General features: G+C 48.9%; 1 protein-coding gene across 2 annotated transcripts in view; it reads left to right on the top strand.

Annotated features, from left to right (window-relative positions):
- Positions 1-24564, top strand: part of OLFM2 (olfactomedin 2) — a 290888-nt gene that overhangs the window by 189335 nt on the left and 76989 nt on the right. For both annotated transcript variants that reach the window (XM_063449181.1, XM_063449182.1), the window contains exon 3: positions 18943-19095. In XM_063449181.1, the coding sequence (XP_063305251.1) occupies positions 18943-19095 (153 nt within the window). The remainder of the gene's footprint in view (positions 1-18942; positions 19096-24564) is intronic.

The raw sequence follows: 24564 nt of genomic DNA, 5'->3' as shown, positions 1-24564 counted from the left end.
TCTGGAGAATACATGATCAGGAGACAAAATAGCAGGAACCAAATACATCAACCAGAATCAATGAACTGACTTTGTCCTCAGGGAGAGGCATTGTTAAATACCCGGATAGTCAGCAATCTGCCTCAGGTGGACTTAGATTGACAGGAGTGCCCCTAGTGCTGCAGACAAGGCAAAGAATGACAGGCCTAGAACCACTCTTAAGAGAATATGACCCTGCTTTGGCTCAGAGGCAGGATATCAAGCCTAGGACACCAGAGTTCAAATTCCTTTAGAGCCAACTGGGGGGGGGGGGGGGGGTTGCCATGCCTGGATGACACGGGGAGAACTGTGACATTGGACAACTCAAGGAACATTCAGTCTGGCATAATTTGGGTGGCTTCTGAATAATAGATTTTCAGTTTATGAACTAATGAATATAGCAAATCATCAGCAAATATATAGGGTTATTTAATAATAATAATAATAATAATAATAAAAAAATTAAAAAAAAACTTTCCTGCAAGATACCACCATTACTATGGCCCAGTGTGAAGGCAAAATTCAAACAATTACTTAAGAAGATTATAAAACATTACTCCCATGGAGACAAATTTAAACCGAAAGCCTTGAAATCAATACAATTAAGCCAGTGCTACCAAGCTTAACATCAGCTAATACAAAATTACAAAATTACTGTCTGCATGCACTCATCTGTACGGAAATACTTATCTGTATAGAATAAGAGGTTTGTCACTAAATAGTGGAATGGTGGGACTTGGCAAAGTAATTGCAGAATGTTAAGGCGTAGAACTGGAAACCGCTAGTGCAGTAATAAATGGTTTACATAGATATTTTGTTTTCTATGTGTCTTAACACCACCTTTCTGTAAATACCTTCCTTTAAATTATTCATGTTTTTTTATGTTTAATTTGGAGGACAGAGGTTTCAACACCCGGTGGCCAATCACATTACGCCGGGGTTATGATTGACATGCTCACCCCTCCTCATGTGAAGAGTAGGGGGGGAGTTTTACGTTATCAATCCCTGAAGTGTTCGGCACCTCCGTGTGTCATAAGGGGTCATGCTCACCCCTCCTCATATGAGGAGATGGGTGGAGTCTTACGTTGTCAAGTGTTCGGCACCTCCGTGTGTCATAAGGCGTTTAACCAATAAGACTGGGTGTTTCATATTGCTTCAGAACACAGCTGATTTCAGGGGGAGGTCACTATGACATTATATATATACCTCCTTTTTCTAATAACCTGATAGGTCAAGTCCTTCCAGCTGTTGGCAATCTGTTGTATCTATGGGTTATTTAAGTCCGGGAATTGATATACCTCATTTCATTAACACTATCTCTGTTTCCCTAGAGTTCCATCCAGGGATTCCTTCTCCTCAAGGGATTACTCTCTCCTTTTTGCTTCTCTTTTTTATGTTTCATTTGTTCAAGGTAATCTTCCACCTACTGTTTTGACCAAGTCTGTGATAGTTTATGATAGTATTAGAAATGCCATATAGAATGCATCAATCTTACATCCTCATTCACATATAGACTATATAGCATATGTCACTCAAAGAGGCATCATGCGTTCACTTCCCATCACACATACAGTATGGACCACTGTAACATGACAGGTGTATAGTCGCCATTTGGGCAGTCGGAATCCAGGACAAACCACCCCCATAACCTAACCCAATAACACACGGACACTAAGTATTATGGGGAAATTTGTCCACAGCTTTATTAACCAATAATTATAATAATAATAATAATAATAATAATAATAATAATAACAATAACAATAATAAATTAACATATTTAACATGGGTCATTGCCCCCCATACTCCGCCCCCTCGCATCCTGTTCCTTCGGCTACCATACAAAAGGCAATGACCCCCATATAATAACACCTATACATATTTATAACATACACCAACATTCCAAAGTGCCAACCAACCATTAACCACGGCAGGGGTATACCCGGATACCCCTGCCCCACCAGGTTCTGAGTCACCTCCAGTACTCGAAACCACTTAACCACCGATGACCACAATCTGTTATTCCACCTCACGTTCATCCAGGGGAGCCTATTTCCTCTCCTTCGGCTCCCCGTCCCGCCGCTGTGAAAGAAACGGGTTAAGTAAACACATAACAAACAAAGGGAGGGTGGGTGGGACAAACTCAACCAGGTAGGAAGTTAGAATGACTCACCTAAAATGGCTGCTCATTTAAATAGCCAATCCTACTTACCCATAATCCAACCCTTGCTTACTTCCTCCTAAGCCCGCCTCCTAACCCCTGTCAAGGCCTTTTTCCGCTTAGCTGCGCTCTAGCTACATGGGGCTACATGACAGGTGTATAGTCGCCATTTGGGCAGTCGGAATCCAGGACAAACCACCCCCATAACCTAACCCAATAACACACGGACACTAAGTATTATGGGGAAATTTGTCCACAGCTTTATTAACCAATAATTATAATAATAATAATAATAATAATAATAATAACAATAACAATAATAAATTAACATATTTAACATGGGTCATTGCCCCCCATACTCCGCCCCCTCGCATCCTGTTCCTTCGGCTACCATACAAAAGGCAATGACCCCCATATAATAACACCTATACATATTTATAACATATTTATAACATACACCAACATTCCAAAGTGCCAACCAACCATTAACCACGGCAGGGGTATACCCGGATACCCCTGCCCCACCAGGTTCTGAGTCACCTCCAGGACTCGAAACCACTTAACCACCGATGACCACAATCTGTTATTCCACCTCACGTTCATCCAGGGGAGCCTATTTCCTCTCCTTCGGCTCCCCGTCCCGCCACAAGCTCAGACCTTGACCCCTTAAGCTGTCTGAGCTCCGCCACCCCGAAGAAACAGAGCCATCCGGATACCATCCTGCCAACCCAAGTTGAGCAGGTCCAAACCCACCTCCGAGAGGTGAACACCATCCGAGCGGTAGTATCCTGGCAACCCTTCCTCCAGCTCAAGGTGCCTTACTACCACACCCCCTACCTTCCGCACAAAGCTTGCCATCAAGCTATTCACCTTCTTCCTGCACCTATCCATAGCTAACGGATCCCGAGCGTGCCGCCACCGGCGCCTCGGGACGATCTCCGACCACACCAACATGACCCCCGGAAGCAGGCCCCTCAATTTATTGATGTCCTGCTTCATCCACTTCACCAGCCGTCGTTGCGGCGTAAGGCCCAGGTCATTACCCCCTATATGCAGGACCAGTAAGTCTGGCGTGTATCCCGCCGCCAGCATCCCAAACAGTTTACCACAAACATCCCCCCAGCAGAAACCCCGATACCAAAACCAGCGAACTGCCAACTGGCCCCTCGGAAAACCCAGCTGCTGGCCTTGCGCTCGAGCTGCGGCCCTCCTCTCGGCCCAGAAGACAAACGAATGGCCCACGATCCATGCCTCACGCCCTGGGGGGAAAAACAAATGATGAGGGAAGTCCGACAGAGACCCCCACCCCAGCCCAAATAACACAGTGAACCGTTACAGTACAGCCAGTTACAAGTCGCTCATCCCCAACAGTTATACATTTTTTTTTTTTTTTTTTGCATAAAACGGTCCCCAAACTCATTATTCCAACAGACCCAATCGGACATAGGAACGGAATCTTACTGATTCCCACCTCCCGATCCGCTTCACCACCTCGTCCCCCAATCCCAACCGAGCCGCCTCCGTGGCAGCCCCAATACGGAACGAGTGCGTTCCAAATCGTTCAGCATGAAGCCCTAACTTGCCCAAGCCCAACCGAAAAACTTTCGTGAACTGAAACCGAGAGAGGGAGGATCCGTCGGCATGCACCAACAAGGAACCCCCCATCACTGGCCTCCGCGCCAGGTACTCTGCCGTAGCAGCCAACGGGCACAAAGCCGAGCCCGGCAAGGCCCCCAGTGCCACGTCCCGGCCCACGCCGCGGACGTCCGTTTTGGATCTGCCAAGGTGCACCACCACCTTCCCATCCAAGACACGAACCCCCGAAAATTGCAGGCCCCCCTGCACCCTCTTATTAGCGCTCACCAGTTCCCCAATTCGGAATGCCCCAAAAAACGCCAAAACAAACGCCACCTTGAACAGTGAAGCCTCGAACCCATCGAAACAGATTTCGGGCAACAAACCCACCAAATCCCCCAGTAGTCGAACCGACACCGGGCGCCTGGTATCCGGCGACCTGCGTCCCTTGCGTTAGCCCTTCAGGGCCTGCCTGATAATGAAGGACTTAGTAAAGTCCTCCTTCCCATGCCATCTGAACCAGAACGCCATCGCCGCCATGGACCTGTCCACCATGGCAGGCGACGCCCCTTTTGCCAGCAACTGACAAGTGTACCACAGGAAAGCATCCCGCAGGGCCTCCCCGCTGTCCACGGCCAGCCCGTCCAGCGACCGCTCCCACAGGCCCCAAACCTTACTGTACGAGGCCCAAGTGGCCGGTGCCAGGGAAGCCTTCACAAGTCCTCCAAGCAGGATGTTCCCAGCTGCCAAATCTCGTCCGGGCAAGCCTGCCCGTCCTTCGAAGCCCCCGGCGCCACCAGCCAGAATCGGGACCACTGAAAACGAGACAGAGCATCAGCCACCTCATTCAAATAACCGGGAACATGCCGCGCGCGAAAAACAACATTCCGAGACATACACAGCAATACCAGTCGCCTAAGCAGCCTAACCACCGGCCTTGAGGCCGCAGACTGACGATTCACCGCGTGAACCACCGCCATGTTATCCGAGAAAAAGACCACTTTCCGAACACGCAGCCTGTCGCCCCATAGTGCCATCGCAACCACTAACGGGAATAACTCAAGGAAAGCCAAGTTGCGCATAAGAGGGCTCGAACCCCAAGAGTCCGGCCACCTCTCCGCACACCAGCAGCCACCAAAGTATGCCCCAAAACCCACGCTGCCCGAAGCATCCGTGAAAAGCTCAAGCTCGGCCGATGACTGGCCCTCCTGCCTGAACAACACCGTCCCATTAAAATCCCGCAAGAAGGCATCCCAAATGCCCAGATCCTCCTTCATGGCCGCCGACACCCGGATGAAATGGTGCGGAGACCGAACCCCCGCAGTAGCAGCCGACAGGCTGCGACTGAAGACCCTTCCCATCGGGATTACCCGACACGCAAAATTGAGCAGCCCAATCAAAGACTGGAGCTGCCGCAGAGTAACCTTGCGCGCCCCCGCTACAGCAGCCACCGCCACTCGAAGCCTGTCCAGCTTATCCCGAGGCAGCCGGCATTCACCCAACCCGGAGTCAATCTCCAGACCCAGGAAACTCAGACACGTGGTCGGGCCTTCAGTTTTATCCGCCGCCAGCGGAACCCCGAAGTGGCCCGCCACCCACTCAACCGTCCGCAGCAGGCGCAGGCAGTCCAAGGAATCAGCTGGCCCCACGCACAGAAAATCATCTAAATAATGTACAATAAAACGATTCCCTGCTTCCACCCGTACCACCCATTCGAGAAAAGTGCTAAATTTCTCAAAATAGGAGCACGAAATGGAACAACCCATGGGCAGGCACAAGTCCACGAAGTAGTCCCCTTCGAAGAAACACCCCAGCAGGTGATGACAGTCCCGGTGGACCGGCAGCAGCCGAAACGCGGCCTCAATATCCACCTTCGCCATCAGAGCCCCACGCCCGGCCCGCCGGACCAAATCGACCGCCCGGTCGAAAGACGCATAAGACACCGAGCACAAGTCCTTATGAATACCGTCATTCACCGACTCTCCTTTCGGGTACGAGAGATGGTGAATGAGCCTAAATTTACCCGGCTCCTTCTTGGGAACCACCCCGAGTGGGGAAATCCGCAGGCCTTCCAGCGGAGGCACTGCGAACGGGCCCGCCATGCGGCCTAGCCCGACTTCCTTGCCCAGCTTCTCCCTAACCACGTCCGGGAAGTCAGCCACAGACTTCAGGTTGCGCAGCCTTCCCGATCCCCCCTCCCGCTCCTGAAACGGAATAAAAACCCCTTCTCAAAACCCGCCCGGAGCACATCGGCATCCGCCCTGTTAACGTAGCGGCTTAGCCATGGCTCCATCGCGCTTAGCCTCACTGGGGTTAAGCCCAGGGGAAGCGGATGCTCCCCCTCCCCCGGCCGCGGCCGCAGCACCGGCGCCACCGGACTTCCCTTTCTTGAAGCAGCGGTTGAGCCCATGAGCGCCTCCGCAGCCGGAGCACTCGTGCTTGAAGCGACAGGTGGTCCCCCATTTGCATTGGCCCTCATTATAGAGCCAACATAAGCCCTTTGGTAAGGCGGCCGACGAGGCGGACTGCCCCCTAGCGCCGGCCGAGTTCTGAAAGGGCTGCGCCTTTTGCGCCATCCTTAACTTCATCCAGAGCGGCAGGTCCATTTGGTCCCACCGCATACCCGGGTTAGCCGCCAGCCGCTGCCTAAACTGCTCATCATACCGCCACCACGCCAACCCTCCGTAAGTCCGGTACGCTTCCCAAATGCCATCCAAATAACAAAACAGCGAGGAGCATAACCCCGGCGATTTCTCGCCGAGCACGCTAGCCAGCACGCAAAAGGCCCTCAGCCAATTCCCAAAGGATTTCGGAATCTTGCGATACCGCTTCCTCTTCTCCTCCTCCTCCTTCTTCTCGTCCTTCTTATCCTCCTCCTTGAGGTCTATAAAGTCCTCCAAGGGGAGGAGGGAGAAGATCTCACAAAACTCCCCCTTCCATATCTTATCCTTCACTTCCTGCTTCAAATGGACCCCCAACGGGCCCGCAAACGACACATACGCGTGCTGTCTAGCCGCGTCGGGAATGCCCCCTGTCAACTCAGCCCTCTCGCTCCCAATCTCCCCTACGTCCTGCGGCAACACCATGTCCCCGCCCGAACTAGGCCCTGTGGAGTTCCCAACCCGAGAGCCTGGAGCCACAACACCCGGAGCCCACACCTGACCAATGCCGCTAGTGTCACCCCCCGCCCCCAATGAGTGGAGTAGTGCCTGAAGTGTGGTAATTAAAGCGTTAGAGTGTAGTGACCCACTGGACTCACCGGCCAAGCCCCCCGAAACCGGGACGGTGGGGGCTGCAGTGCAGATCGCCCGACATCCAGGAAGAGGAACTTCCGCTGCTGTCTCGCCGACCGGGGAGCCCACCCGGTGACCAGCCTGCGAGGAGGCGGAACGGCTCCGAGACCTAGGACAAGGAGAAGAAGTCCTGGGTAGGGTGTAACGGACATCAATACCCCTCCCGTCACGACCCCGGGAGCGCCTGCTCTGTACCGAAGCCTCCCGCTGACCTCTACCACCACGTGGCACCCTGGAACCCCTGGGGCTACGACTCCTCCCGTCTCTACTAGTAGGCCGCCCCTGCCGACCATACCTAGGGGCTGCCGCACATTCCCCTGCCGAGCTGTCCGAGGGGGAGCAGTGCCGAACCGACCTCCCCCGCGCCTCCCGGGACCCCTGCGATCTAACGGGTGATGGACTGTCGCTACCACTCCCAGAATCCGGGCCCCCCCGCCGCCCGACCACTACCGAGGATCCCGGTCCCCGACCTCCTGCATTCTTCCGACTGACCGCCTCCGGAACCCCTTTTCCTGCGCCTATCCCCACCGCCCCTTTACCCTTACCCCCCTTCTGACTAGACCCCGACAGCCCGGACCTACCCACCGCCCCTACGGGGGACCCGCTTTCTGACCTGGCCTCTCGAGACCCCCCCCCGCCCCTGGAACTCACACCTTTCGATCTACGTTTTCGCTTAGGGGCCCCGGGACCCACCCCCCTTAGGACTATGGCCTGGGCACCCCCCACTGGCCTACTACCGCCTCTCTCCATGGCAGAGCTCCCCCTAACAACCTTCCCGCCAAGAGGGCCCCGGCCGGAGCCCCCTGCACTTGCCTGCTGCCTCCCGGGCCGGCCATGCGGTCTCCCGGATCCGGCCTCGTCGTCCTCGGTACTCTCCGATGGGGGGGAAGCCCGCCCAGACCTCCCCTCCGTGGGTCTTGCAACGCCAGGGGGCCGCCCGGCCACTTCCGACCCGACAGCAGCAGCGCCCCCGTCCACGACATCCTTCTGCCTCCGAGTGCTCGTCCGAGGCTCCGTCCGCACGCGGGGAGGCAAGGCCTCGACCACGCGGCTCCCGGGCCTGCTGCCGGTCGCAACCGGAACCCCACTGCTTCCGGGGACAACTTCACCGGGCCCCGTGCCCGGGCTTAGCCTCCTCGGGGGCCTCCGGGCCCTGACCGGTCTCCCGCCATCGCCGTCCCGATCCGCCGCCTCCGCCAGGGCAGGGCCGAGCTGTGCCCGTAGCCAGTCCACACCCTGATGCCGTGCTGCCGACCTGATCCCCTCCAGCAATCGCTCTACGTCGTCCATTGGTCCTGCAGAGGAGACAAAGAAAATCCAACCAAGCAAAGTCCGCGCACACCGAGGTGAACACAAACTCAACCAGGTAGGAAGTTAGAATGACTCACCTAAAATGGCTGCTCATTTAAATAGCCAATCCTACTTACCCATAATCCAACCCTTGCTTACTTCCTCCTAAGCCCGCCTCCTAACCCCTGTCAAGGCCTTTTTCCGCTTAGCTGCGCTCTAGCTACATGGGGCTACAGGAACTGTCTCACGCAATGCACTCATGTGGATTTCTGAGCTCCTTGAACAGCTCATTTATTATTTAATTTTTTTTAGGCCTGCATTTACTCTTATTTTTATTTTATGAATTCCATATTTTTGTTAGCAGTTAGTTGCCATCTCCCATATTTGAGCCTTAAGTGCATACTTCCTCCATCTTACTTATACATTTTCATTCCTCGCACATATTTTGGAATATTATCTTTTCATTTTAACAGCTTATATAATTTATTTACATGTTGATTCTTTCATCTGTATAGCTGCCTCTTTGGCATTGAGTAAATAACGAGAGGAGAGCTTCTGACGGGTGCCTTACTTTTATTCTTTTGCATCAAAGATGTGCAAGAGGGTTGAGCACCACCAACGTTAATCTCTTTAACACCTCGAGCACCGTGAACCATAAGCACCGTGAAAACTGTAAAATGACATACAATACATTTGTTTAGATCACCAAAAGGGGGTTACAACAGAATTACAAATGTGGAGTTACAAGGTAGAGCTCAGTTGTCTGCACACATATCTAAATTACATTAAACATCTAAGGAAACATGACTATATGTAGAAGGATTTGGGTTACAATACTTAATATACAAACATTTGGATTATCTAGAGCATATCTGTTAAAGGGACACTATAGTCACCTGAACAACTTTAGCTTAATGAAGCAGTTTTGGTGTATAGATCATTTCCCTGCAGCCTTACTGCTCAATCCTCTGCCATTTAGGAGTTAAATTCCTTTGTTTATGAACCCTAGTCACACCTCCCTGCATGTGACTTGCACAGCCGTCCATAAACACTTCCTGTAAAGAGAGCCCTATTTAGGCTTTCTTTATTGCAAGTTCTGTTTAATTAAGCTTTTCTTATCCCCTGCTATGTTAATAGCTTGCTAGACCATGCAATAGCCTCATGTATGTGATTAAAGTTCAATTTAGAGATTGAGATACAATTATTTAAGGTAAATTACATCTGTTTGAAAGTGAAACCAGTTTTTTTTTTTCATGCAGGCTCTGTCAATCATAGCCAGGGGAGGTGTGGCTAGGGCTGCATAAACAGAAACAAAGTGATTTAACTCCTAAATGACAGTGAATTGAGCAGTGAAATTGCAGGGGAATGATCTATACACTAAAACTGCTTTATTTAGCTAAAGTCATTTAGGTGACTATAGTGTTCCTTTAACTAACATGACAGGTGTATAGTCGCCATTTTGGGCAGTCGGAATCCAGGACAAACCAAACCCATATTCTAACCCAATAACACACAGACACTAATGAATATGGGGAAATTTGTCCACAGCTTTATTAACCAATAATAATAATAATATTAATAATAATAATAATAATAATAATATCGATAATAAATTAACAGATAAACATGGGTCATTGCCCCCCATACTCCGCCCCCTCGCATCCTGTTCCTTCGGCTACCATACAAAAGGCAATGACCCCATATAATAACACATATACATATTTATAACATACACCAACATTATTCCAATCCACCAATTGTAAAAGTGCCAACCATCCATTAACCACGGCAGGGGTATACCCGGATACCCCTGCCCCACCAGGTTCTGAGCCACCTCCAGGACTCGAAACCTCTCAACCACCGATGACCACAATTTGTTTATTCCACCTCACGTTCATCCTGGGGAGCCTATTTCCTCTCCTTCAGCTCCCCGTCCCGCCACAAGCTCAGACCTTGACCCCTTAAGCTGTCTGAGCTCCGCCACCCCGAAGAAACAGTGCCATCCGTATACCATCCTGCCAACCCAAGTTGAGCAGGTCCAAACCCACATCCGAGAGATGAACACCATCTGAGCGGTAGTATCCTGGCAACCCTTCCTCCAGCTCAAGGTGCCTCACCACCACACCCCCCACCTTCCGGACAAAGCTTGCCATCAAGCTGTTCACTTTCTTCCTGCACCTATCCATAGCCACCGGATCCCGTGCGTACCGCCACCGGCGCCGCGGGACAATTTCCGACCAAACTAACATGACCCCCGGAAGCAGGCCTCTCAACTTGTTAATGTCCTGCTTCATCCACTTCACCAGCCGGCGTTGCGGCGTAAGGCCCAGGTCATTACCCCCCACATGTAGGACCAGCAAGTCCGGCGCGAACCCCGCCGCCAGCATCCTAAACAGTGCACCACAAACATCCCCCCAGCAAAATCCCCGATACCCAAACCAACGAACTGCCAACTGGCCTCTCGGAAAACCCAGCTGCTGGCCTTGTACTCGAGCTGCGGCCCTCCTCTCGGCCCAGAAGACAAACGAATGGCCCACGATCCATGCCACACGCCTTGGGGAGGAGAAAACAAATGGTGAGGGAAGTCTAACAGAGACCCCCACCCCAGCCCAAAACATCGAAGTGTTCCATTTTAATTTATTCAGTTATCCTTTATCTTTTTTTTTTTTTTTTTTATATAGACCCCAAGTCCATCATTCCAACAAACCCAACCGGACATAGGAACGGAATCTTACCGATTCCCACCTCCCTATCCGCTTCACCACCTCGTCCCCCAATCCCAACCGTGCTGCCTCCGTGGCCGCCCCAATACGGAACGAGTGCGTTCCAAATCGTTCAGCCCGAAGCCCCAACTTACCTAGGCCCAACCGAAAAACTTTCGTAAACTGGAACCGAGAAAGGGACGATCCGTCAGCATGTACCAACAAGGAACCCCCTATCGCCGGCCTCCGCGCCAGGTACTCCGCCGTAGCAGCCAACGGGCACAAAGCCGAGCCCGGCAAGGCCCACAGTGTCACGTCCCGGCCCACGCCGCGGACGTCCGTTTTGGATCTGCCAAGGTGCACTACTACCTTCCTATCCAAAACACGAACCCCCGAAACTTGCAGACCCCCCTGCACCAACTTATTAGCACTCACCAATTCCCCAATTCGGAATGCCCCAAAAAAGGCCAAAATAAACGCCACCTTGAACAGCGAAGCCTCGAACCCATCGAAACAGACCTCAGGCAATAGACCCACCAAATCCCCCAATAGCTTAACCGACACCGGGCGCCTGGTATCTGGTGACCTGCGTCCCTTGCGATAACCCTTCAGGGCTTGCCTGATGATGAAGGTCTTGGTAAAGTCCTCCTTCCCATGCCACCTAAACCAAAACGCCATCGCCGCCATGGACCTGTCCACCACGGCAGGGGACGGCCCTTTCGCCAGCAACTGACAGGTGTACCACAGGAAAGCATCCCGCAGGGCATCCCCGCCGTCCAAGGCCAACCCGTCCAGCGACCGCTCCCACAAGCCCCAAACCTTACTGTACGAGGCCCAAGTGGCCGGTGCCAGGGAAGCCTTCACAAGTCCTCCAAGCAGGATGCTCCCAGCTGCCAAATCCCGTCCGGGCAAGCCTGACGTTCCTTCGATGCCCCCGGCGCCGCCAGCCAGAATCGGGACCACTGAAAACGAGACAGAGCATCAGCCACCTCATTCAAATAGCCTGGAACATGGCGCACGCGAAAAACAACATTCCGAGACATACACAGCAACACAAGTCGCCTAAGCAGCCTAACCACCGGCTTCGAGGCCGCAGACTGACGATTCACCGCGTGTACCACTGCCATGTTGTCCGAGAAAAAGACCACCTTCCGATCGCGCAGCCCGTCGCCCCACAGTGCCATTGCAACGACCAACGGAACAACTCAAGGAAAGCCAAGTTGCGCATAAGAGGGCTCGATCCCCAAGAGTCCGGCCACCTCTCCGCGCACCAGCTACCACCAAAATACGCCCCAAAGCCCACACTGCCCGATGCATCCGTGAAAAGCTCCAGCTCGGCCGACGACTGGCCCTCCTGCCGGAACAACACCGTCCCATTAAAATCCCGCAAGAAGGCATCCCAGATGCCCAAGTCCGCTCTCATGGCCGCCGACACCCGGATGAAATGGTGCGGGGACCGAACCCCCGCGGTAGCAGCCGACAAACTGCGACTGAAGACCCTCCCCATTGGTATGACCCGGCACGCGAAATTGAGCAGCCCAATCAAAGACTGCAGCTGCCGCAGGGTAACCTTGCGCGCCCCAGCCACAGCAGCCACTGCCCCTCGAAGCCTGTCCAGCTTATCCCGGGGCAGCCGACATTCGCCCAGCCCTGAGTCTATCACCAGTCCCAGGAAACTCAGACACGTGGTCGGGCCTTCCGTTTTATCCGCCGCCAGCGGAACCCCGAAGTGGCCCGCCACCCACTCAACCGTCCGCAGCAGGCGCAGGCATTCCAAGGAATCAGCCGGCCCTACACACAGAAAATCATCCAAATAATGCACAATAGAACGATTCCCCGCCTCCTCCCGTACCACCCATTCGAGAAAAGTGCTAAATTTCTCAAAATAGGAGCACGAAATGGAACAACCCATGGGCAGGCACAAGTCCACGAAGTAGGCCCCTTCGAAGAAACACCCTAGTAGGTGATGACAGTCCGAGTGGACCGGCAGCAGCCGAAACGCCGCTTCAATGTCCACTTTAGCCATCAGAGCCCCATGCCCGGCCCGCCTGACCAGTTCGACCGCCCGGTCGAAAGACGCATACGACACCGAGCATAAGTCCTTACTAATATCGTCATTCACCGACTCCCCTTTCGGGTATGAGAGATGGTGAATGAGTCTAAATTTACCCGGCTCCTTCTTGGGAACCACCCCAAGTGGGGAAATCCGCAGGCCCTCCATCGGAGGCACTGCGAACGGGCCCGCCATGCGGCCCAGCCCGACTTCTTTGCCCAGCTTCTCCCTCACCACGTCCGGGAAGTCAGCGACAGACTTCAGGTTGCGCAGCCTCCCCGATCCCCCCTCCCGCTCCTGAAACGGAATAAAAAACCCCGTCGCAAAACCCGCCAGGAGCACAGCAGCATCCGCCCTGTTACCGTAGCGGCTTAGCCATGGCTCCATCGCGCTTAGCCTCACTGGGGTTAAGCCCCGGGGAAGCGGATGCACCCCCTCCCCCGGCCGCGACAGCCGCACTGGCGCCTCCGGACTTACCCTTCTTGAAGCAGCGGTTGAGCCCATGAGCGCCCCCGCAGCCGGAGCACTCGTGCTTGAAACGACAGGTGGCCCCCCATTTGCATTGGCCCTCATTATAGAGCCAGCATAAGCCCTTTTGTAAGGTGGCCGACGAGGCGGACTGCCCCCTTGCGCCGGCCGAGTTCTGAAAGGGCTGCGCCTTCTGCGCCATCATCAGCTTCATCCAGAGCGGCAGGTCCATCTGATTCCACCGCATACCTGGATTAGCCGCCAGCCGTTGCCTAAACTGCTAATCATACCGCCACCACGCCAACCCCCCGTAAGTATGGTACGCTTCCCAAATGCCATCCAGATAGCAAAACAGAGATGAGCATAACCCCGGCGATTTCTCGCCGAGCACGCTAGCCAGCACGCAAAAGGCCCTCAACCAATTACCAAAGGATTTCGGAATCTTGCGATACCGCTTCCTCTTTTCCTCCTCTTCCTTTTTCTCATCCTTCTTATCCTCCTCTTTGAGGTCAATAAAGTCCTCCAATGGGAGGAGGGAGAAAATCTCACAGAACTCACCCTTCCATATCTTATCCTTTACGTCCTGTTTCAAGTGAACCCCCAGCGGACCCGCAAAAGATACATACGCGTGCTGCCTAGCCGCGTCGGGGATACCCCCTGTCAACTCAGCCCGCTCACTCCCAGCCTCCCCTACTTCCTGCGGCACCACCATGTCCCCGCCCGAACTAGGCCCTGTGGAATTCCCGACCCGAGAGCCCGTAGCCACAGCTCCTGGAGCCCACACCTGACCAATGCCGCTAGTGTCACCCCCCGCCCCCAATGAGTGGAGTAGTGCCTGAAGTGTTGTAACTAAAGCGCTGGAGTGTAGTGACCCACTGGACTCACCGGCCAAGCCCCCTGACACCTGAATGGTGGGGGCTGCAGTGCTGATCGCCCGACGTCCAGGAAGAGGAACTTCCGCCTCTGTCTCGCCGACCGGGGAGCCCACCCGGTGTCCTGCCTGCGAGGAGGCGGAACGGCTCCGAGACCTAGGACAAGGAGAAGAAGTCCTGGGTAGGGTGTAACGAGCATCACTTCCCCTCCCGTCACGACCCCGGGAGCGCCTGCTCTGTACCGAAGCCTCCCGCTGAGCTCTACTACCACACGGCACCTGGGAACCCCTGGGGCTACGACTCCTCCCGTCTCTACCAGTAGGCCGCCCCCGCCGACCATACCTAGGGGCTGCCACACCATCCCCTGCCGAGCTGTCCGAGGGGGAGCAGTGCCGACCTGACCTCCCCCGAGTATCCCGGGACCCCGGAGATCTAACTGGAGAGGGGCTGCCACTACTACTCCCAGAACCCGGGCCCCCCCGAAGGCCACAGCCCCCCCGCCGCCCACCCACTACAGAGGATCCCAATCCCCCGCCTACCCCACTTCTCAGCCTATCTACCTCCGGGACCTCCTTCCCCGCACCAACTGCCACAGCCCCTTTACCCTTCCCCCCATGCTTACCAGACCCCGCCAACCCAGACCTACCATCCGCCCCCTCGGGGGACCCGCTCACTGACCTGGCCGCACCCCGGGAACCCCCACCGCCCTTGGAACTTAACCCTTTTTGACCACACTTTCTCTTAGGGGCCCCAGGACCCTCCCCCCTTACGACTAGGGCCCGGGCGCCCTCTACTGGCCTACTCCCGCCCCCCCTTGTGGCAGAGCTCCCCCTAGCATCCTTCCCGCCAAGAGGGCCCCGTCCGGAGCCCTCTGCACTTGCCTGTTGCCTCCCAGGCCGGCCATGCGGTCTCCCGGATCCAGACTCATCGGCATCATCACTCTCCGATGGGGGGGAAGCCCTCCTGGACCTCCCCTCCGTGGTTCCCGAACCACCAGGCGGCCGCCCGGGCACCTCGGTCCCGAAAGCAGCAGCGCCCCCGTCCGCGACATCCTTCCGCCACCGAGCACTTATCCGAGGCTCCGGCCGCTCGCGGGGAGGCGGAGCCTCGACCACGCGGCTACCGGGCCTGCTGCCGCCCGCAGCGGAACCGCCACTGCCACCAGGGATGTCTTCACCGGGCCCCACGCCCGGGCTTAGCCTCCTCGGGGGCCTCCTGGCCCGGACCGGTCTGCCACTGCCGCCGTCCCGTTCCGCCGCCTCCGCCAGGGCAGGGCCCAGCTGGGCCCGCAGCCAGTCTGCTCCCTGATTCCTCGCCGCTGACCTGATCCCCTCCAGCAAACGCTCCACGTCGTCCATCGTACCTGCAGAGGAGACAAAAAAGGAAAATCCCACCAAGCCGAATCTGTAAACACAGGGGTGAACACAAACTCAACCAGGTAGAAAGTTAGAATGACTCACCTAAAATGGCTGCTCATTTAAATAGCCAATCCTACTTACCCATAATTCCAACCCTTGCTTACTTCCTCCTAAGCCCGCCTCCTAACCCCTGTCAAGGCCTTTTTCCGCTTAGCTGCGCTCTAGCTACATGGGGCTACAGCATGGACACAATTTATGCCTAAGAACATATATACTTTTATAGACAATGCAACTTTAAACTTTAGAAAAAACTCGATAAGAATCGCCTTCCCACGAGGTGCTGCTGGCTTGCTTGGCATCTGAATGCTGAGTCACACAGCCTTATGCCTCCAAAATTAGAGGAAGGAGGGGGGTCTGATGATGAAACATTCCCCAGGGAAACAAGAGGAAGGCAGAAAGGTTCCGCCTGTGGCAGTCAGTGCTGATCAAGGATTTAAAGTAATAAGCGGACAGTTACAATCTATTTCCTCTGTTTCTGGTGGGGTGAGATTGTAGGGTTTTAATACCAAGTAATGCATTCCTACTGTCACTGGTCCATTTATACACAGGGTATTTTGATGAAGATAGTGGGGATATGGCTTCATATACTCACGGTGCTCTGTGTGAACTGGCCGATGTCACATGAAGAGGATTACTGAAAGGAGTTTAAGGCTTGTACTTTTCATATTGCTGTGCCTACGTCTTTTTTCCAGCACTAATCACAGGGGACTGGTCTAACACATGTTTGCCTATTGGTAAAGCTGTTGATCTCAGCAGATCTTCTAAAAACTATCAAAATCTTCATTACAACCTCTGTGTTTACACAGACGGAAGAATTTTTAATTCTGTTTCCAATCCAACATAAATATTATACTTTATTCAGAGGGCTGTCTCATGTACAGGGCTCTCAATAGGCTGTCTCAAATATTTGGGTTATATGGTGCCAAACATAGATAGTGTGGCCCTAGACAAACGTGCTTGAACTGTGATTATTGGGAGTCAAGGTCTTGGTGTTGAAATTAGGGAATACTAAATATTTCCCCATACATGTATGTACGTAGTGGGCATTGGATAGCATTCCCTTCATCCCCCATAAAACCATAACTTACCCCTTCAAATAACGACAGACAACTTCTTGGAGAAAACAGGCCACAGCATTTATTAACACAACCAAATACTGTATAACTCCTTTTAACATATAACGAAATAATAATTATCATAAATTAACATAAACAATTTGCATATAGTCATACAGTAACCAAAGAAACCGTCCTTGCCAATCTAACTTCCCCAAGGCTCTCACCTCCCCCCCTCGGCATAATAAAAACATCTTCCTTTTCAGGGCTCCCCACCCACTCGGTGGGGCCCAACCATAATGCTCCCCACTGGTCGACTTACAACCCAGTGGGGACACGTCCAACCTGGTACCTCCTCCAGGTTCACCATAAGAGACAGGGGGAGGATGAGACCCGGCCATTATCCCCCTTTTTCATCTAATCTACCAAACCATCCCTTATTTGGCAAGGACACACCCCGCCTCGCTGTGACAACCCCCTGGGCCCAAAACAGCAAAGGAAGGGTGGGCGGGAAACTTGTTGCTGGCCCAGCTCCTAAGTGGCACTGAGGTCAGTCTAATCTGTCACCACCCACTTCCTCACATCTCCCACTCCCACATGTAGCATATAGCCAATCATGCTTTATCCATCCCACACTCATACATGTGCCCCTGTCCGCTAAGCTGCACACTCTCCCTGGGGCCTTTTCCAAATTTCCATCACTGTGTTCTAGTAGTTTACTCAGACAAAGTTGCCCTTTTCCACAAAATCCTTCTCTGCATCACAAAGGAATAAAACACATTATCCCCCAGAAGCATGGCACAGGAGCCTAGCAGGGTTACTGAACTTAGCATGTGGAACACAGGAAATAGCAGAAGGGTTGACAGAAAATGAACCAAGCCATCCCAGTGATTACTAGACTTGTGCATTCAAATTCAGTCGAATTTTGATTTGGTTGATTTTGGTCCTATCGGCTGTTCAATTAAATTCTGTATCTCCTAAGCACCATATGGACATATACTCAAGCAAATGATTTGTGCGATTGCCAAACATTCAGTAATCAAAGTTCCACCCATGGCACCAAAAAAATGAGGAATGATTGATGGGAAGAAAGGTGTTTTATGGCTAGGGGACAGCCACTAAATTTTGATTAGATTTGCAAATCAAGATCAAAATGTCCAGCAGTGGGAATAAAGGAGGAGCAGTAAAAAAAAAAGCAACTATACTTATACATTTTATAAAAATAGATTGTTTCATTGCTCCTCCTTTTTTTTCCTCTATTGCATATTTTTTCTCACTTGTTCTGTGAGCCAAATGGCAGGAAAATGCACCTACCCATATACTGCAAAAGTATGTACATAAAATGTATTATATGCATATAGTTTGCAGTCTACTGATTTGCCTATTTTCATGTTCCAATTGTTCAAATGTTTCCTTGAAAAGTTTTTCATGAAGAACATTTGGCCAAGCCGTAAATGTCAATTTCGGGAAAAATGATTCGGCCGAACTGAACAATCCTGCCATGTACAAGTCAAGTAAGTGATTACATTGAGAATGCACTTGTGTACTCTACCAATGCATATTTTTATCCACACACAATATTTTTCCTCCTGAAAGCATATGCATTTGGTGAACAGATGACATCAGGTACACTAGAGCAGTACACTAGCTGTGCTAAAAACGTAATAATCCTTGCCAGCCCAAACACATAATGATTTTTGTCACTGATACTTAAGATGAAGATGTATAACTATACCATGCCAACCCCTTAAGGACCAAACTTCTGGAATAAAAGGGAATCATGACATGTCACACATGTCATGTGTCCTTAAGGGGTTAACACAGAGAAAGTACCAACATCCATCCATCTTTAAAAACATCCTTATATTTTTCTGCTCTGTGTTCATGTTCCAAAGTATAATAAACACTATGTAGTTAACAGATTCTCTTCAAAGCTTTTCCCATCATTTTAACGTAGAATATTTGAAGGGAGACAATTCTTTTTTAAAAAAAAAAAAAATCTGTGTAGTAACACATTTATTTATTTATTTATTCCAGGTCCAGAACATCTCCCAGTCCATGGAAGTCCTCGATTTACGTACATTTAGGGATCTGCAGTATGTACGGAACACTGAGACCTTAATGAAAGTCCTGGATACCAAACTAAGAGCTACAGACAGTCAGAGAAGCATTAACGCTAAAAGCTTTCAGGTAAACAAAATGTGCAGGGCTCCCCTTGTGATAATTATAGATGTGTTTAAAAGTCTGTTGACGCCGTGTTCATCTGAAAGATTATCTCGCCTGTTAATTTGCATTAATAGCAAGCGCCATTTACAAGAGGAAATAGGCAGAGATTCTTCACTCTTACAGAGAATCCAATGATGCTGTCTTCTCCTGCCTCAAATTTTCTTTTTATCTGGCATCTTCTGTAATTATATATGGCTTAGGGAATTTTAGTCCTAGCTGGTTAGTTACATTACTAGTCTATCATGTATTGTGTGATATGATCATATCGACATGATCTCAGCAAGCATTCCTTAAAATCACATGATACAAGCAGCTCAGTTAAAGTATCAATTGACCCTCATTGTAACCACATGGGAGTTGGGGCTTGTGCTTGAACAGGCATAGTCCTTATTGAGGGCTCCTCCATAGCTTGGCACTGCATGCACAGGGTTTTAGGTACATTCCAAGTACTCGTAAGTATATCATTCTCAGATATTTTTATTTGTGATTTGGAGGACATATCAGAAAGCCAGGAAGCCATCTCTCACTCCATTCCTCTACAAAAAAAAAATGTAACAAAAAAATACAACCATAACGCAACAAACGTATATAAATTAAATGAAAATATATTTATAAAGGAAAATGTTAGGCACCTCTTGTAAACAGAAGTCTGCAGGCAGTTGCCTACTCTGCCTTTTTGTAAACCCACCCCACAAGATCCTTGTAATGCATTGTATACAGGTATATAACATTATTGGCTCTGCATTACAAAGCCATACTATAAGGGAGTCATGACAAAGGTACGTATCAGCGCAAGAAAAAGTCTAATTCTTTTTGCATCTAGGCTACCATGGATGAGGTTTGTTATGACAGATAATTAATTTAAAGATGCCTAATTAAAATGCATATTTTAGATCTTTTTTATTCAAAATAGAGGTGCCCCTAAATAAATTTCATGAACATTTTTATGAAACTTTTCATCATTTCATCATTCTTTTTTTGAAAATTGACAAAATATTGCAGAATGACATATCTCAAAAACGAGTCATTACAGTCTTCAATAGTCATTTTAGATAACAACTCCCAGTGGGATGACTGGTGGAAGTCTGAAGAAATATGTGAACGGTAGGTTACTGTTATTGAAAGGTGGGATTCTGCAGTAAGATCTTAGGCAGGATATAGCCACATACTGCCTGTGAGTCATATGTGTGTTTGTGTCTTCTTTAGGTTTTTTTTTTATGTTATAGTATTAGTCCAATGGCACATATACAAGAAATTATGACCAAAATGAAACATGTAAGTTGTATTTGAACTGTGAAACAAGGGTTAAACCAGTAACAGGTTGGAAAATATAAATACATGCTTCATTTTAATCAGACAAGCTTTAGATATAACAAACGCAGCAACTTAACTGTCCGTCCATCTGTCTACCCACGTGCCCGCACATCTATCTATCTGTCTGTCTGTCTGTCTATCTATCTATCTATCTATCTATCTATCTATCTATTATCTCTTGCTTGGATTTGCAGAAGTTCTCTGACCTCACGGTGTCCCTGAGCCCACTCAAGGCATTTGCCACAGCTGAGATACTTGATCAATTTTCAGGATTATTAAATTTGTGCAGCTCTAGCAGGACTGGTTCTGGCGGCATTTCATGATTTAGAGTACGAAAGCAGCTGGCGGCTCAGAGACAGAATTCTTAATGTGCTGCAGGATACCTAGTAAGCAGGGCACACACAAGACAAATTTCTATAAATCCTTAAACATTTACTGAATATTTAGTGCATGGACTTTTTGACTGAAGATTTTATGAATCAGCCAATATGACATAGGGTTTCATTTTATACCTCTAGCCTGCTGCATGCCTTATTCTATCACCTTTGCAATATTTTTGCTGTGGTGTTAAAAATGACCTGCAACCTAAATTATATTTCTATAGTAATAATGGTAATGGAAGGCACTCAAAATGAGTGAAGATAAAACAAAAACAGCACACATACTTTATTTAACCACTCTATAGAAAAGTTAACAAACACCAACAGTAAGTACTGATATAAATGTCTCTCATTTATTTATTATTTTTGGTGCTTATTTTCAAAATCCCTTCTAAGTGATCTTTCTTTGTGGTTATTGACAGTTCTTCTATTTATAATTGCCTAGAATTCTCATGTATTTCTAATAACTAGAGAAGTATTGGGTATCTCTACTATTTAGAGGCATCATAAGTTTCCTACATTGCCTACCAGAGAGTTACTGCAAAAACCTGATACCTCAATGCTACTTGTCTGAGCTTCTTCAGTGATATCAGTGATATCACATGTCCATCTGACAACCAGGATTACTATCTCTTACAACCTTATACCAAACAAAAGACAAGTCTTAGTGAGGGTAAACACAAACAATGGCAAAGGACTGTGCACAATATGGAAGACTAATAGAGTATCACGGCAGCTAATATGGTCTGGTCTGGAAGACCTCTCCTATGGCATACCTCTCAACATATCAGTTGGAAAAAGTTGGACACCTTGATTTTAGGTATGTGAGTGGTATGTGGTCAGGGTGCCTTTTCTGAGAAATTTTAGGTGACTTAATAATAATAATTTATGCAACTAAAATGTAATTTAGGGGGGAAAATGATTATTTTCACACAGACTGGTTTATAAACAGATTTATTGTAGTTTAAATATACATTACTAGGAGTATTATTGTAGTGGAGGTCTGTTATACATGCATACACAATAACAATGAGCATTATGATAAGCAAGAGGGACAGAGGAATTTGGTTCCAAAATAGGCATTGTTCCTCCTAAACAGGGACACTTGGGAAGTATATCCTATGGTAACAGGGCAAATAGCCTTCTAGTAAAACCCTGAATGTGGATATACACACACAATGGACATCACTATTAAAGTCCAAACACAAAATTAAAACATCTCAAACTATTTAAAAACATTTCTGACTGGTAGCCACAGAATGTTGGGTCAGGACCACAAGGACCAGTTCAAGTTCAGAAAGCCTGTAGTTTCGTTGAAAAAGACTTACTTCTAAGCTCAACCACAAACCATATAGAGTCTCTTTTTCGTTAGTGAGAGGTGACACAGGGGTGTCTGTGCAAAGGTAGGGGTAGCTGTGCAAAGGTAGGGAAATGGTCTGTTAAAGAAACATAGTCAACCTACTACTATACCCCAAAGTTGAAAATATAATCTCTATAGAATTGCTTGAAATCCTATTTCCTTTCTAGCTCAGTACTTTTGGCAGAGACCTGCACATGGGCTACTTCTACCCTCAGGACCAAGTTCCTTGAATCCGGTATTGTCGTAGTCTGATTACCCATTAAGTAGTCTTAGGCAGGAATCCATTTATGAGTAAATCTGAATCACCATAATACTCTTAGGGCATAAACATCAAGGGAGATGTAGTCCATAACATCTGGAGGGCCAAAGATTGCCCACCTCTGCCCTAAAGCAGTGCTCCCCGACCCTCTCCTCGAGGCACACCTAACAGTCCAGGATTTAGAGATTACCCAGGTGTATCTAAGGTGTTTTTTAAAAAATAAAAAATTCTAAACACCTTATATACACCTGGATAATCCATAAATCCTGGACTGTTAGGTGTGCCTTGAGGAGAGGGTTGAGGAGCACTTCCCTAAAACACCTCTGTCGAGCCATTAATCACTGCTCCTGTAAAGTGGCTGAGCTGTCATTGGTCATTGCTCCTCTAGCCTAAAAGTATGTGCAGATTTTATAAATCAGATTTTTTTTTTTTTTTTAGTTATTTAAATAGATTTTTAGAGCATTTTGATGGATGTACCTATTGACGTATAAAGTATGCTCTGTTGCAGTACATATAAGTACGAGGAAAATACAAAAGCATTCAATGCACGTAAAGTCCAAATACACCATTTTTATTTGGATACATGGCAACATTTCAATCCTAAAGGGCTTTTATGAAGCTTGAGAAAAACCCTTTTAGGACTGAATTATTGCCATAAATCTAAATAAAGTCTGTATACTGTAACAAAAAAGGTCATTCCTATTAGTTAAGTTTATTTTCTGTTATGTTTGATCGTATCTATTACCGTACATATTTTCTCAGATTTGGTAAATAAATTGGATAGCTCCTATATACCGAGACACCCCCATGTAGTTTTTTATTTAGTCCAAAGTCGAGGGGGTGCTAAAAGTTTTATAAATACAGCTGTATTTGTTAAAGAAAGTGTACACTGCATGTTTATAGAAAGTAATATATGCAGTTGCTATAGAAACAATCTCAGATTTTTGTTGCTACGTGGAAAGTGCGAAGACGCTCAATGGCCAGAGTTTCACTTCTAATTATAGTCGCTGTATAGTATGTTTTGTTCTTACTCCTGTAGGACAATCCATTCCTGCAATACAAAATTGTGTATCACTGTGTCCTTGCAGTGCTAACCTTTATAACTACCTTTTATAGAGTTGAATAAATGTGAACTATAACCTTCCTCCCCATATCCTGGGAGTGTCATCTCATAAAGTCCAACTACAAGGCTCAATACTAAAAGCTGTAGGCTGTAGCTTGGAAATCTTTCTGACTTTATTTTATTTAAAATACTGCAGATTCTCCAGGTTCGTTTGCAACCTGCCATTGTTTTCCAAGTCTAAAAGGATCATTTTAAAAAAGTTTGGCATAAAAGAGGGGATTTCCATCATAACCACTATAATAAGCTAGTGTTTAGTTTAAACATCCGATTTCTGTAGCACAATGCATAATGTGATTGGATAGAGCAGAGATCTCAGCCTCTGGCCTCCCAGAAATGAATGACTTACAGTTCCCTCAATGAGGACTTTGAATGCAATAAATGGCCGGGGAATCATGGGAGTTGTAGTTCAGCAACATTTGTGTTACCGGAGTTTCAGATTCTTGTTATAGAACGTTGTGAAAAGTGGGAACCATAAATAATTACAAATAACTAATTTTATAAGAAAGTTCAAATTATTTTAATTTGACAAAATTAGCAATAAAACGTGGAACAGCATGGATGTTTTAATTACAATTTCCAGCACAAGTTCAATGTCCGGAACATCTCTAATGTCTTTTTAAAGTGGGAACAGAAGTGGCCATTCTCAATCATTTTAACCATAGCAGTGCTAAAGACAGACAAAATGAGTAACACTGAAGTTGGTGGAGTATGCTACAACTCTTAAGTTGACTGTCACACCCCAAGATTCCAAGAGAGGTTTCGTGAGCACACAGATGTAATCACGTATCAATGTTCTTAGAATCTCTGTGATAATCAGCAGTTTGAAAACCTGGAGTGTAGATCAGTGCTATTAGACCTAATTTGGTGAGGACAGCAATTCTGCCAACAGCTTCTACAATCAATAGCCACTTAATTAGGTGCCTATCTGGTGCAGGGTATGACCAATTTTCATCTGAATCATTGTGGCATTATTTGAAAAATGAAAACAATTTCTAAA

The sequence above is a fragment of the Pelobates fuscus genome, chromosome 3, assembly GCF_036172605.1.
Source record: "Pelobates fuscus isolate aPelFus1 chromosome 3, aPelFus1.pri, whole genome shotgun sequence".
Lineage (NCBI taxonomy): Eukaryota > Metazoa > Chordata > Amphibia > Anura > Pelobatidae > Pelobates > Pelobates fuscus.
Note: the sequence above shows the minus strand (reverse complement) of the source record. Positions and strands in the feature narration are given on the sequence as shown.